The sequence below is a fragment of the Callorhinus ursinus genome, unplaced genomic scaffold, assembly GCF_003265705.2.
Source record: "Callorhinus ursinus isolate GAN/ISIS: 27379988/994484 unplaced genomic scaffold, GSC_fseal_2.0 scaffold6, whole genome shotgun sequence".
NCBI lineage: Eukaryota > Metazoa > Chordata > Mammalia > Carnivora > Otariidae > Callorhinus > Callorhinus ursinus.
Genome location: NW_027397068.1, coordinates 44,972,677 through 44,985,728, shown reverse-complemented (window position 1 = coordinate 44,985,728; position 13,052 = coordinate 44,972,677). Strand labels below are relative to the sequence as shown.

The window sequence follows — 13,052 nt, the reverse complement described above, 5'->3', positions numbered from 1 at the left end:
CTTAAAAGTTTCATTTTCAGCTAATAACACAGTGGGGATGGGGCCTACACTTAAATGTGGGTGGTGAGGGATTCTTTAACAAATTCATTCACTGATATATATTTGGTTGACTGCGCCAGTCGCTAGGAACGAAAAGACAACTATGACTCTGTTTCTACACTTTAAGCTTTCAGAGTTTAGTGAAAAGAAAGAAATCAGGAGACAAATGACTAAAATATAGAGTAAGGGAAAGGACACATAGAACAGGAGGCCACGGGAACATAACGAAGAAGCTGTGTAGCTCAGCCTGGATGGGTCAGGGAAGAATTCCAGAGGAACGACTTACGTGTTTTGCCCCAGAGACATACCCTAGTTTTTACACACAGCGGCCAGAAGTCAAAATATACTTAGAGTAAAAACAACAACCATCGTAATAACCCAAAGGGGTAGAGACTGAGTATAGATGCATGCATAGCCTGGCTTGCAGACATAGTGGGGCCGGGGGATGATTCTGGAGAATGCTCGTGTTTCCCACTCTGGACTGTCCCGTGCTCAGAAGCCCCAGGTGGCAGAGTAGGCCCACAGAGCCACGGAGAGCAGCCCTTTGGGATGGGTTGCCTAGATGGGGTCTGTGAGCAAGGTTGGGATATGGTGGGGAAGGAGTTTGTTCAGTTTACCCGCCAATGAAAACACCTCTCCAAGTTGACAGCTTGATCTTCTGGGCCTACTCTATGCTGCTGTGACTGCAGATACAAGAAAAAGGAAGAACACAGCAAAATCCTCCACTTACACTTTCTAAAAGCGGATCAGATGTCTACATCTCACAGCAGTTGTTATCCCGATAACATAAACATAATACACTCTGACCTCATACCTCAAGCTGATGTAAAAGGCTTTGTCTGTATAGGGAAGCCACCCGAGATCTATTGCTGTATTTCTTTTTTCTTCCTCCTGTTATCAGAAAAATCTTAAGTTCTTACAATCTTCTTTGCATAGATATATATTAAACAAGATAACTTTGTCTTTTTTTTAATCTTCTGGAATCTGAAACCCGCCAGATGAGAACCACAGTGCCACAGCGGAGTCCAGTCGTCTTCTAGATGTACCCCGCTACCTCTGTGAGGGGACAGAGTCCCCTTATCAGACGGGACAGCTGCACCCAGCCATCCGGGTGGCCGACTTACTGCAGCACATTAACCTCATGAAGACATCAGACAGCTATGGGTTCAAAGAGGAATATGAGGTGAAAGTTTCAATGCTGTGTTAAATGTTATTTCTAATTGTAATAGTGGAATTGAACCTTTTTTTTCCTCCCTTTACCGTCATAAGGAGTGGAGTCTATGCCATAGACTCCAATCTTGTGTCTCTGAGAATATCCTCAAATGTGTATGGGAGAGAAAGGGTAGACGGAATTGAAAGAAAGGGCACTTTCTGGGTCAAAATTCGCTTGAAGAATTCTTAAATTTTGGATTCCAGAATTTTACTCTGCTATTTAAAAACCCCTTTGTTAGACCTTCTATTTCCCCCCCTGAAAAATACATTAACAGGATCCTTTGGGTCCCATTGTATCACTCCAGAGTCGACCATTTGAATGACTGAAGCAGTAGGTTCTTCTCTGCCTCTTTGCTTGTTGACCCTCTGTTGGGAAGTGGGGGACGATCTTTGTGTTCTAAATGTACTGCTTGTCACTCTTAGTTTTCTTTGTGGCTTATTGGTTGAAAGTGGCCGGGAAGAAAAATAGAGCACTGTGAATCTAGACAACATTGAGAAGCCAAAAGAAGGATGTGGGAAATTCTTCTTCCAACTTGATTTCCCCTTCCTCCTGAATCCAAAATACCAGTGTAAGTCATACTGCCACAGGAAGTGGTTTAAACTGAACATCTCAATAAACATAATAGAGCAAAAAGGAAAAAGTTCCTTTGCCACTCGGCACTTACTGAGAAATGTCAGCCTCGGGCATAGAAGGAAGTTCCTCCACCACCGTTCTCATAACCTCCATATACACACATTTAAAGTGAAAGAATCCAAGCAGTACTTGACTTTGAAAGACCATCTAAAATGGGTTCGACTGCATGAAGAATCTTCTGAACTCTGTATTTTATTTACAGATGGCTTGTATACCTGAGTTTGGGAGCAAATAAAATTAGCTGTGAATTTTGAAAGTTGTTTTTAGATACACACCAGAAACACTGTGCTGTGGCAACAAAATAGTGCAAGGAATTATAAGATTCTGCCGGAGCTGGGTTTTTTTTTTTTTTTTTGGTTGTTGTTCATGTGTATTCCTGTGTACCTCACTTCAAAAACCGTTGATTCTTTGAAGACCCTATTTCCTGTGTTGAGCAATGTTTAAGTGTTACTGCAAAAAAGAGATCTATACCCATATTTTAAATTGCTGCATATGGTAATTAAACCAATCAGCAAATTCATCTGTTCCAAGATCCTTGGATAAGGTGACTCTTTTTAATTTTCATATGGTCCCTTGTAGAGACTCTGTCCTTTTCATGATCTTCAAAGAAACTGAAATGGGATGTATTGCACACAATTTAATGAATAATTATGGGGGAAAACAGGTTTTCTTTTTCCTGTTATAAATGCTAAGGGAAAAACCTTTGAAAGATACTCATTAAAAGTAGTTTTAACGTTTTGATGCTTTCTCTACTTCCATCTCTCAGAGTTGTAGCAATCTTAAATTTGAAATCGTTTCAAGCTCCTTTTTTTTCCTAAAGTTGTTTTTTTGTCCTTATTTTGAACTCAGTCCAATCCAGAATGAGCAAGTAGGAGTCCAACAAACAAGCTTTGAGATCTGAAAAGAGAACTTGTTTACTACTCTAGGACTCCCTTCCTCCCTGAGAAAAGTGTCTTTTATTTTGGTCTTCAGAACAGATAAACCTGATCCAAGAAAAAGAGTTAAATTCAGTCTTCTTGTTACTTTTTCCTTTTCCAGAGCTTCTTTGAAGGACAGTCCGCATCTTGGGATGTAGCTAAAAAAGATCAAAATAGAGCAAAAAATCGTTATGGAAACATTATAGCATGTAAGTTCTCATATAATTCTTGGTGAATGTAAATATTGTGTATAGAAGATAAATATTAAGTGGCAAGTCCTTCTTATATGCTTTTAAACTTCAAGAGAATCCCAGAGAGTGGCACATCTGTTTATAAAGTAATCTATTTAGTATTAAAACAGCATTGGCTGTTGGCAGCGACTCTGAAGTTGTCGTCATCTTCATTAACTAAATTGACTCAGACTCTTCACCCTGTGGAGATAACTTGCTGTTTGATTTTATGTTTGCACATAAATGCATGGGGTGTTATTGACAGCTGAGAATATCAGGATAATGAAAAAGAAAGGTCTTTTCAGTGATAAATTGCTATAACACTTCTACCAAACATACTCAAGGTGAGAGTGTTATTCTTTCCATATAACCTTTATTTCTTCTTTGCAGCAAGTGCCTGAACTCCGGCTGCTCCATGTTATTTGTCATTAGGGACTTCATTAAGTTTTAAGGTGTTTGCATGGGATAAATAAATTGGTTATCCTATGAAACCACAGGAATGGTAAGGAAAGTAACATAGTTTAGTTTGTGACTAGCTAGTGATGTACTTGGCCCACTCAGACCTCAATTTAAATTACTTTGAAATATCTTCTGAATACATCTGAGTACAACAGAATTCAACCTTGACTCTCAAGAAGTTAAGAAGTCTAGAGCAGGGATTCAGAATTCACTCTCTAGTTCTGTGGCTCATTTGCTGTAAAGTGCAGCAGGAATGGATCCCACCCATTTAAACCCATGTCTAAGAAGCAGAATTAGACATTAGAACGAGTTCAGTCCTGGGCCGCCTGGGTGGCTCAGTCATTAAGCGTCTGCCTTCGGCTCAGGTCATGATCCCGGGGTCCTGGGATCGAGCCCTGCATCGGGCTCCCTGCTCAGCGGGAAGCCTGCTTCTCCCTCTCCCACTCCCCCTGCTTGTGTTCCCTCTCTCGCTGTGTCTCTCTCTGTCATATAAATAAATAAAATCTTTAAAAAAATAAACGCGTTCGATCCTTTAGACAAAGCCAATGGTGATTCATCAGACATTACCATGTTCCCTAAAACCTTCCTAACTATGAAGATGCTAGCCGTTGAAGCTTATTAACAGGATATTATAATAAGTACTGAGCTCATCAAAGTTCTTGTATTTCTTTAAGGAAATTTGAATAGTAGCCTGTTACGGCTAAGCTATGAGCAACCGCTGAATTATTTTAAGTCTCTACCAAGGTCATTGTCTTGGAACAGAGAGGAAATTTAATAGCTTTATTTTATTGTTTAACAACTTTAGATGACCACTCCAGAGTAATTCTGCAGCCTGTTGAGGATGATCCTTCTTCAGATTACATTAATGCCAACTATATAGATGTAAGTATTTTTATAGTTTGGTGTGCCCAATTTGTTGGCTTATATATGTGAATCTTTTTGCTTGTTATTACCTATAAAGTGATTGCTAGCTTTTTATAATAAAGAACAAACTGTACACTTTTCCTTGTTCTACGTCCTAGTACTCACTGACGTTGTTGTGCTTTCTTTCACACCTGACTTTGGTTTGGGCTGTAGATTTGGCTGTACAGGGATGTAAGTACCACTATATGTAAATAACAGCACCCTATTATAAATATTTAATATAACTACTCTTAATTACAGTTCTTACTAATGCTTAATACTAGTTACCTCTGCATGCTTCCCCTAAGTAGCCTCATATGGTATATCTATGTTCATTTTTCGTAACTCCTTTACATGTGTGAAGATCTATTTTACCTCCTTCCCTTTGCTATGTTTAGAAAAACAGGACCATTTTTAGATTTTGACAAGTTATGGTGTACTCGAGTTTTATTTGTTGATGATTTCTGTTTCTGGCTTTTATTCTTCCCCCTTCCCCAAACATGTGAGAAGCTGGATAGTATGATGTGTATTAGTGTTTCTGAAATTTTACTTTTTACATTTGACTTCTGATGTTAAAAATGAGTAGGAAGACTATTTTGTGGTGTGTGGTATTGGCTTGTTAAAGTATTAAAATTACTTAGGCCAAATCATTTCTAAATTGCATTTGTAAAATATACATATCACACATATATATCGAATCATGCAAACCAAAAAGCTTGTTTTGGTCACAAGTTTCCACTGTTACATTTTGGTTACAAACATATCTACATGCAAATTGTTCATTTAATGGAAAGTAACTAGCAAATCAAAGATAAAATATTGTCAAGGAAGTAATAATACTACATTACATGTAAGAAGGACAGGCTCTTTATTCGGAATTCCTGGTTCAAAATTATGCTGGAAATCTTGGGACTGTTGCTTCCCTTCTCTGTGCCTCAATTTTCTTCTCTGTACCGTGGGGATAATAATAATAGTATGAACCTCATCATTTCGTTATGAGAATTAAATAAAGTAATGCATGTTGAACATTCAGCACAGTACCTAGTACATACAAAGCACTTATGAAATATTCGCTATTTTTAAATAATTCCGTTCTAGGTGTGCTGAGATTAATCAGTTAAAGACATGCATTACTTGTAAGGCAAAAGGTAGAAGTATCAAATATTGCAGCATGTATATTGTACACATTTATAGTTATATAAAACATATGAAAATTAGGCCCCGACTTTGTCTAATTTCCATAAATAGGAAATGACCTCTGTCACATTTATTAAGTTCATGTTTTATAGTTATTTTGTGAACTGTCATCACTGATATCTTTGGATTAATTAATTTTATTTGTAGTCTCTGAGTATATTGGTAAAAATTCTGATCATGCTTTGATGCTCATTTGATATTTTAAATTTATCAGACATCTCAAAAGAGAAAGCTAAGCTAATGTTCCACTCTTTAGAATAAAAAACTCAACAGTTTTGTGACAAATTTGTACTTGTTCTTACCTATTCAGTTTAACCTTGGTTTTCTGCCAAGACATATACACTGGAGCCTTGTTATACTACTACTTTATGGTTCATATGGTACAACTGTGTTCTAAATGAGACTGTGTTGTTATCCAGTCGTTCTGTTAAGACCCCAGTGTATTTTGGCTGATTACTACACAATTCCATAATGTTCTCTTTCCCGTTAGTTTATTACACTTAAGACTCTTCTGTAATTGGTACATTTTTCATGAAAAACAGGAGATGAAATGCTTATAGAGCTTGGAGAAAATTTGTCCGTGAAAAATTGTACTATTTGGTATAAGAAGAAATAGAAAACTTCCAAATTGGCAGCAGTATGCTGCTCAGACTGTTAAGTTTTAGATTGGAGATCTCAGTTTATGTGCATTTATATGCACATCGAGTTGCCCACACCAAATGTGGACAAATTGTACCACAGGCTTTTGCTAAAGTCCTTTCATAAATACAAAACAAATTTGAAGCTTAACCCTATTATACCGTTAACAGTTGTGCTACTCATGATGTACCGGAATTCAAATCAATTGAGAGCAACTAACAACTTATTTCTTATCAGGAATAATTTCTTTGTTGAAACAGTATTAAATGTTTAACCACCTAAAGCTCTTGGCACACTAAAAAGAAAAAAGTGCTAAATTTTTTGTTCAGGATTAGATGTATTTTATTTAAAACTCTTCTTTCCCTATATATGTGTGTACCTGTAATTATGTGTGTGTGAACTAATATTATCAGCACACACAAAATAGTTTCGGCAGATTCCTGAACATATTATAGTACAGGAATATTCTCTAAAATAGCTCAGCAGGACTTTGACTTAATGCACACATGCATTGTCCAGCTCTAACATTGGAATGTTCTGTTATTTTTTTATGGTTCTAATATGTTGTTGTCCATTTGTAATGCAGTGTGTTGTACTTTTGGATGATAAGATGAGAATTAATATTTTTGAACACCATTTGCCAGGAATGAATGACTAAAGATTAACATGAAGGCATAAACATTTTAGTAAAACCAAACAATATCTACGAGGTTATTCCCTAGCAAACAAAACTCAATTATGCAATACATATTCTAATCTGAGCCCTTAAAACATTTAATTTTTGTTTTATGTTTACCTTTCAGATAACCTAGGTTTGAGAAGTGAACTCTGAGTTCACTACTCATTTCTGGACTTTTTACTATAACTTAATCTTAACAGGTGGTTGTCTTCATCTTTTTATGCCTTCATTCATTTATTTCTGATACTGATGTAAAATGATAACCAATTTGTTCTCCTATTTTAGGGCTACCAGAGACCAAGCCACTACATTGCAACTCAAGGTAAAACATGACCTTTTTAAATGTTCTAGAGCAACCAGACTTGCTTTTTCATCCATATGGTGTTGCTCTGGTTTATGGTTTTGTGGTTTGTTTTGGTTTTTTTGTTTTCTTTTTTTTGTTTTTTGCCATTTTTATCTGACTTAACTGAAAAGATCAGGTCATCTGAGACTGCTCTTTATTCATTTGTATAATACAAGTTGTTTTATCTGTGTAAAACACAGATAAATTAAAGCTCACTTTATTTTTTAATTAAAATAAAAGAGAAGCTGCTTGTTTGTGGTTTGGGTTTTGGTATTCTGATGTCCCAGAGTACACTAGTCAATAGCGCTGGACACAGGAATTACTTCTGGTGAAAGCAAGAGAAGTCTCACCTTGTATAAGTTGCCCTTTTTTTGGTAACAAGGTCTGTGGTCCTGGAATGGAGGATTATCCAAGACTGATATTGTTACAATGAGATGTTAGACTGTCTTCCAGCAAATTTTTTACGTCAAGACAGACAAAACGAAGGGCTAAAGGGAACTCTGTCAAGTTCGTGCTATGTAGGAAATAAGAAAAAGGCAGAAAAACCTTGTTAGAGTGGCACACTGGGGAATAAGAGCATCCTAAAACACCTTTAGTTGTCTCTCCATATTGACCACTGGCCATCAGAAGAGAAACCTGCCTATCCATTTATTTCTTAAAAGAGGGAAGTAAATCAGAAGCTCTGTTTGCTGTTCTGACAGAGACCATTTTCTGAGTATTTTCACATATCTTTGGATTAACTGAGTTGAATTGTAAGCTCTTTAAAGTTAAAGATCATCCATGGTGAACAATATTCTAGATTTGTTTGCTTGTGGCACTGAGTAGAGTATAACCCATTAGATATGTTAGCGGTCTGGAGATGATAATATAAGGCTGGGATGTGTGCCTATATGTAGGGCTGTTTCTTCGTTAACCCCTAAACATGCACTGTTTTATAAATGATGTGGGTATATTTAATTGGTAATACATGCTGTTTGGTTGACAGTGGAATAAGACTTCCTGTTTTTAACATATATTTGAAGATCCATCAAATTAACTTAGTGAAAGCTTTAAGTACCCTAGAATCTAGTGTATCTTCTTCTACATGGGAAGTATAGAAGGTAAATTGAAAAAAAAAAAAGTTACATATGCCTATGTTTTTGCTATAGTGTGAATTTAGATACAAACTGAATTTAAGTAATTTCAGTGACATTCTGTGTTAAACATATTATTTATTGGCTTATTTAGTTTACTTTTATTTGTACCTTATGCATACTTCTTACCACTTATTTCTTCTAACCACAAAATTTCTCTGATAATACAATATTCAAATTAATTTCTTCAAAGGCCCAGTTCATGAAACAGTATATGATTTCTGGAGAATGATCTGGCAAGAACAGTCTGTCTGCATTGTGATGGTTACAAATTTAGTTGAGGTTGGCCGGGTAAGAGAAAACAAGTTTTTTTTTTCCTGTTCACAAAACATGAGTATAAGTTTAGTAGCCAAACATAACACACTTAAAATAGAATCTCATTCAGTTGTTTTAAAAATTCATAGGCATAGCATTTCAATTGAGTGCTCCTCAGTGGACCTTTGACGGCTGAGAAATTATTTGATTTCTTTATTGAGTAATGAAAGAAACTCTGATTTTATACTAGATTCTAATAGCATCATAGGGCTTATGTATTATAATGAGACTACACAAAGTTTTTCTATTTATTGTGTAGTAGATTCTTTTATCTCATATATAGTTTTTCTTTACCTGTATTTTTACTGTAACCTAAAGAGTTAGTACTGGAAATAGATCATCTTGGTTAATGTGTATTCAGGCCCACTTTATATACCCTTTTTGTCATTTAGGTTAAATGCTATAAGTATTGGCCCGATGATACTGAAGTTTATGGTGACTTCAAAGTAACTTGTGTGGAAATGGAGCCACTTGCTGAATATGTAGTTAGGACATTCACCCTGGAAAGAGTAAGTACCCTAAAATTCTCTTTATTTAAAACATGTTTATTGAAACCTTTTTTTCTCCTAAAGTCCCCATCAATATTTGTTTTGATGATGCTATAGAATCTATCCATTCATTCATTCATTCCACAAATATTTATTCAAGAGCATGCCATGTGCCAGGCATGTTTGTGAACCTTGGGATACATGTTAAATACATAAATGATTTCTATTTTGAAACGTGGTCTAGAATCATGTGAAAAATCACAAACTAGAAAATCAGAGAAAATCAAAAGAACAAAAGAAAAATTAAATATAAACCAAAAACCGACAAAAAAGAATAAATGAGATCAAACAGCTAGTTCCTTGAAAAGATCAATGAAAGAACTAAAGCACTGTCAATTCTAAATGAGGGGGACAATCAAAACTATGCAATATTAGAAAACACAAAAAAGACATAACTACAGTAATACTTGCTGTTAGGAAAGCAATAAAAAAAATATTACGTATAAACTTGGAGACAGAGATTTTAGTCTAAATACCCTTATATTTACTAGAGTAAATACTGATTCTCAAAATTTGACCCAAGAAGACTTAGAAACCTGAACAGATGATAGAAGAAAATAGAATCTTAAAATTTACCAGTGAAATTTCACTATGGTTTTATAGTTGAGGTTTCTTTAGCTTTTAGAGAACAGTTGATGCCTATGTTAATAAAATTGTTTAGACCTTAGAAGACCATTAAAACCAACTAAATATATTTTAAAAGCTAGCATAACTGTGATAACATAACCAGGTAAAGATGGCACTCTCTCAAGCTCCTCTCTCTCCTCTCTTTTTTTTTTTAATAATTTTATTTATTTATTTGAGAGAGAGTAAGAGAGAGAGAGCACAAGCAGGGTGAGGGGCAGAGGGAGAAGCAGACTCCCCACTGAGCGGAGCTCCAGGATCATGACCTGAGCCGAAGGCAGACACTCAACTGACTGAGCCCCCCAGGGGCCCTGCCTCTCTGTCTTTTCTTAAATCTCCCTCCCTCTTTCTCTCTCTTTCTCTTTCTCTCCCCCACCCGCCCCCTCCTCTCCTCTCCTCTCTCTCTCTGTGCGCACACACTTTACACACCAATTTCATTCAAGAACATGCTTGAAAAAACTTCAAAATAAAATATTGAAAATTTGAAACCCAGCTGTGAATTAAGAAAACATCACAACATGATCTATAATGATTGTTTTCTAGGAATGCAAAGATATGACACTTGTGGTAGGAAATCTAGCCAAATACTTCATTGCGTCTTCATCAAAGGAGCAAAAACATATGGTTTTATTAATAGATATTGTAATGTACTTATTTTTACTTAAAAGTAAATAATAGAAATTTATAGAAATAATCTATAATAGGAAAATAAGGAGGCTACTTAAACATGATAAAGGTCTTTCAACAGTAACTAATAGCATGCATATTAAGGAGTGAAAACCCTAAAGGTATTGCTATGTAATCAGGAGTGTGACGTGGATAATCAGTCTCACTAGTATTCAAAATCTGGGGAAGTTCTAGTAAATGAAGTAAGACAACAAAAGGAATAAATTGCTTAACTGTTAGAAAAGATAAGATTATTTTAACATGAAGTTATCTTATACCAAGAAAACTAGAAATATTTTAAAATGGAACTACTAATCATTGAAGTGGCTAAATCAAGATAAATATTCATAAATGATAGCTTGTCTGTATATTTGCAGGAAACAGTAGTAGACATTACAAAATCTCTTTCAGTCTCTTTAAAAAAATTTTAAAGTATCTAGGAATAAATTCAACAGAGATATAGGTCCTAAGTGACTAAATCTTCAAAAGTGTATTAAAGGACATAAAATATGATGTGAATCAGTAAGTGGAGACATGCACCATGGCCCAGAATGGGAATGTTTTATATTAACACCACTTTCTGTAGTTAATGTCTAATACTAATTGGAACATTATTGGGTTTTTATTTTTAATTTGACTTCTTGCTATTTAGAACTAGAAAAGAGTAGTTTGGTTTTTTTGAAAACCACGTATTTGAAAATTACTTAAGAAAATTTAAATAGAAAGAGCAGTAAGGGAATATGCCTTGCCAGATATTAAAAAGAACTTTTTACTGAAGTTTACTAAAAAGAACAAGGCTCTCTTACAGCAAGCACCTGCAGTAAAAGAATTAATATGGAGGAGGGGAGGTAACTATCTGAAATCAGGTCTTGGAACAATTTATGATCTTCCTCACTGGAGTTGACTTGAAAAGTAGTAAAGAAAGGGATTTTTCTATTTGTATGATTCCATGAGAGTGTTTATCATTGTCATTATTATAATTATCTTTTGAGCCCTACTTTGTGTAGGGTATCATGTAGGGACTAGATCTAGAAAGAATAAGACGACCTGATCACTGGCTTTGGTGCTCTTGGTTGGTCTATCTCTATAGGACAGAATCTAAACGTTCTCAATTTGGTTCATTTATTTCCTGACATTTTTCTCCCTGTTCTGAAGTCAGAACAAGTGAGATGGAGATACCACAGACAGCTCATAGTGCCCCTGGAATTATATAGATTACTGTGGGGGTTTGGGGACTACAGATGTGGATTCTTACAAATAAACTCCGTAACACTCTATGTAAGCTCTAAGTTGTGCTAACACAATCTACAGGCTTCTTCAACCAAAAGGAAAAAGCTTTGAGGTGTGCATTTAAAAGTTCTCTTAAATTAACCCAATCGGAAAGAGGCATTACAATGATGCTTCCCTTTCATTTTGTACTTTTGTTACTATAAATAATACTCGGTGCTGCATTATTTCTCAGAATTAGGAAAAATCGTTTGGCCAAAGAACAGTTTAGTTGTCTGTATATTTTTATGAAACAATCTAAAGTAGCACTGTGCTGGAAAATCCCCACATGCTGTGCTTCAAAACCATTTTCAACATGGATAAGTAAAGCATTAAAATCTTTTTGAGGTGAGAAGCTAGAAAGTTGCTTTTTTATTCACCCCTCGAAAACTCAGTGCCTCAGGTCAATAGGGCAGCATTTTAGCTTTCCCGTTTTTTTGTTTTTTTTTCCTTTTCTCCTAATAATTTTATGTGTTGTCACTCCAAGTAAGGAACAAACTGTCAAGGTAAATAAAAATTTACACAGGGTTGTAGAACTGAGCAAGACTTCTAATTGTCTTTCTTTGGCAGGTGTCGGACAAGAAAGGTAAGTTCCTCGACTGTGTCAGGCCAGCACCCTTTTTCAAAAAAAGCCTGATCTTTGATAGATTCTTCATTTTTTGTTTTTTTCATTGTCAACCAGATCTAGTGCCTATGACTGGTGTTGAATGGCTTTATTTGGGCCCTTTTTTTTTTTTTAAGATTTTGTTTATTTGACAGAGAGAGACACAGTGAAAGAGGGAACACAAGCAGGGGGAGTGGGAGAGGGAGAAGCAGGCTTCCCACCGAGCAGGGAGCCCGATGTGGGGCTCGATCCCAGGACCCTGGGGTCATGACCTGAGCTGAAGGCAGACGCTTAACGACTGAGCCACCCAGGCGCCACCTATTTGGGCTCTTTTGAAAACACTTGTTTACATGTTTGCACAGAGGGGCTACAATGAGATCCGTGAAGTGAAACAGTTCCATTTCACCGGCTGGCCTGACCACGGTGTACCATACCATGCCACAGGCCTTCTTTCCTTTATCCGGCGAGTGAAGTTCTCCAACCCTCCCAGTGCCGGCCCCATCGTTGTGCATTGCAGGTGAGTGCTGGACCGGACGCTCTGGACTGTATACAGCCAGCTTTTTTAAAGTACGAAGCCGAGGCCTTCAAGCACAAAACTAGTGCATGCTTACAAGGTTCTGGCTTACATGTATTTAAAAAAAAAA

General features: G+C 36.2%; 1 protein-coding gene across 5 annotated transcripts in view; it reads left to right on the top strand.

Annotated features, from left to right (window-relative positions):
* The window catches only part of PTPRK (protein tyrosine phosphatase receptor type K), a 552,323-nt gene that overhangs the window by 524,851 nt on the left and 14,420 nt on the right, over positions 1 to 13,052 (top strand). For 3 of the 5 annotated variants that reach the window (XM_073893909.1, XM_073893908.1, XM_073893910.1), the window contains exons 16-23: positions 1,038 to 1,222; positions 2,924 to 3,011; positions 4,297 to 4,373; positions 4,569 to 4,586; positions 7,195 to 7,231; positions 8,579 to 8,676; positions 9,093 to 9,209; positions 12,771 to 12,925. In XM_073893909.1, the coding sequence (XP_073750010.1) occupies positions 1,038 to 1,222; positions 2,924 to 3,011; positions 4,297 to 4,373; positions 4,569 to 4,586; positions 7,195 to 7,231; positions 8,579 to 8,676; positions 9,093 to 9,209; positions 12,771 to 12,925 (775 nt within the window). The remainder of the gene's footprint in view (positions 1 to 1,037; positions 1,223 to 2,923; positions 3,012 to 4,296; positions 4,374 to 4,568; positions 4,587 to 7,194; positions 7,232 to 8,578; positions 8,677 to 9,092; positions 9,210 to 12,770; positions 12,926 to 13,052) is intronic. The other 2 variants (XM_025865334.2, XM_025865329.2) reach the window with 1 other exon arrangement.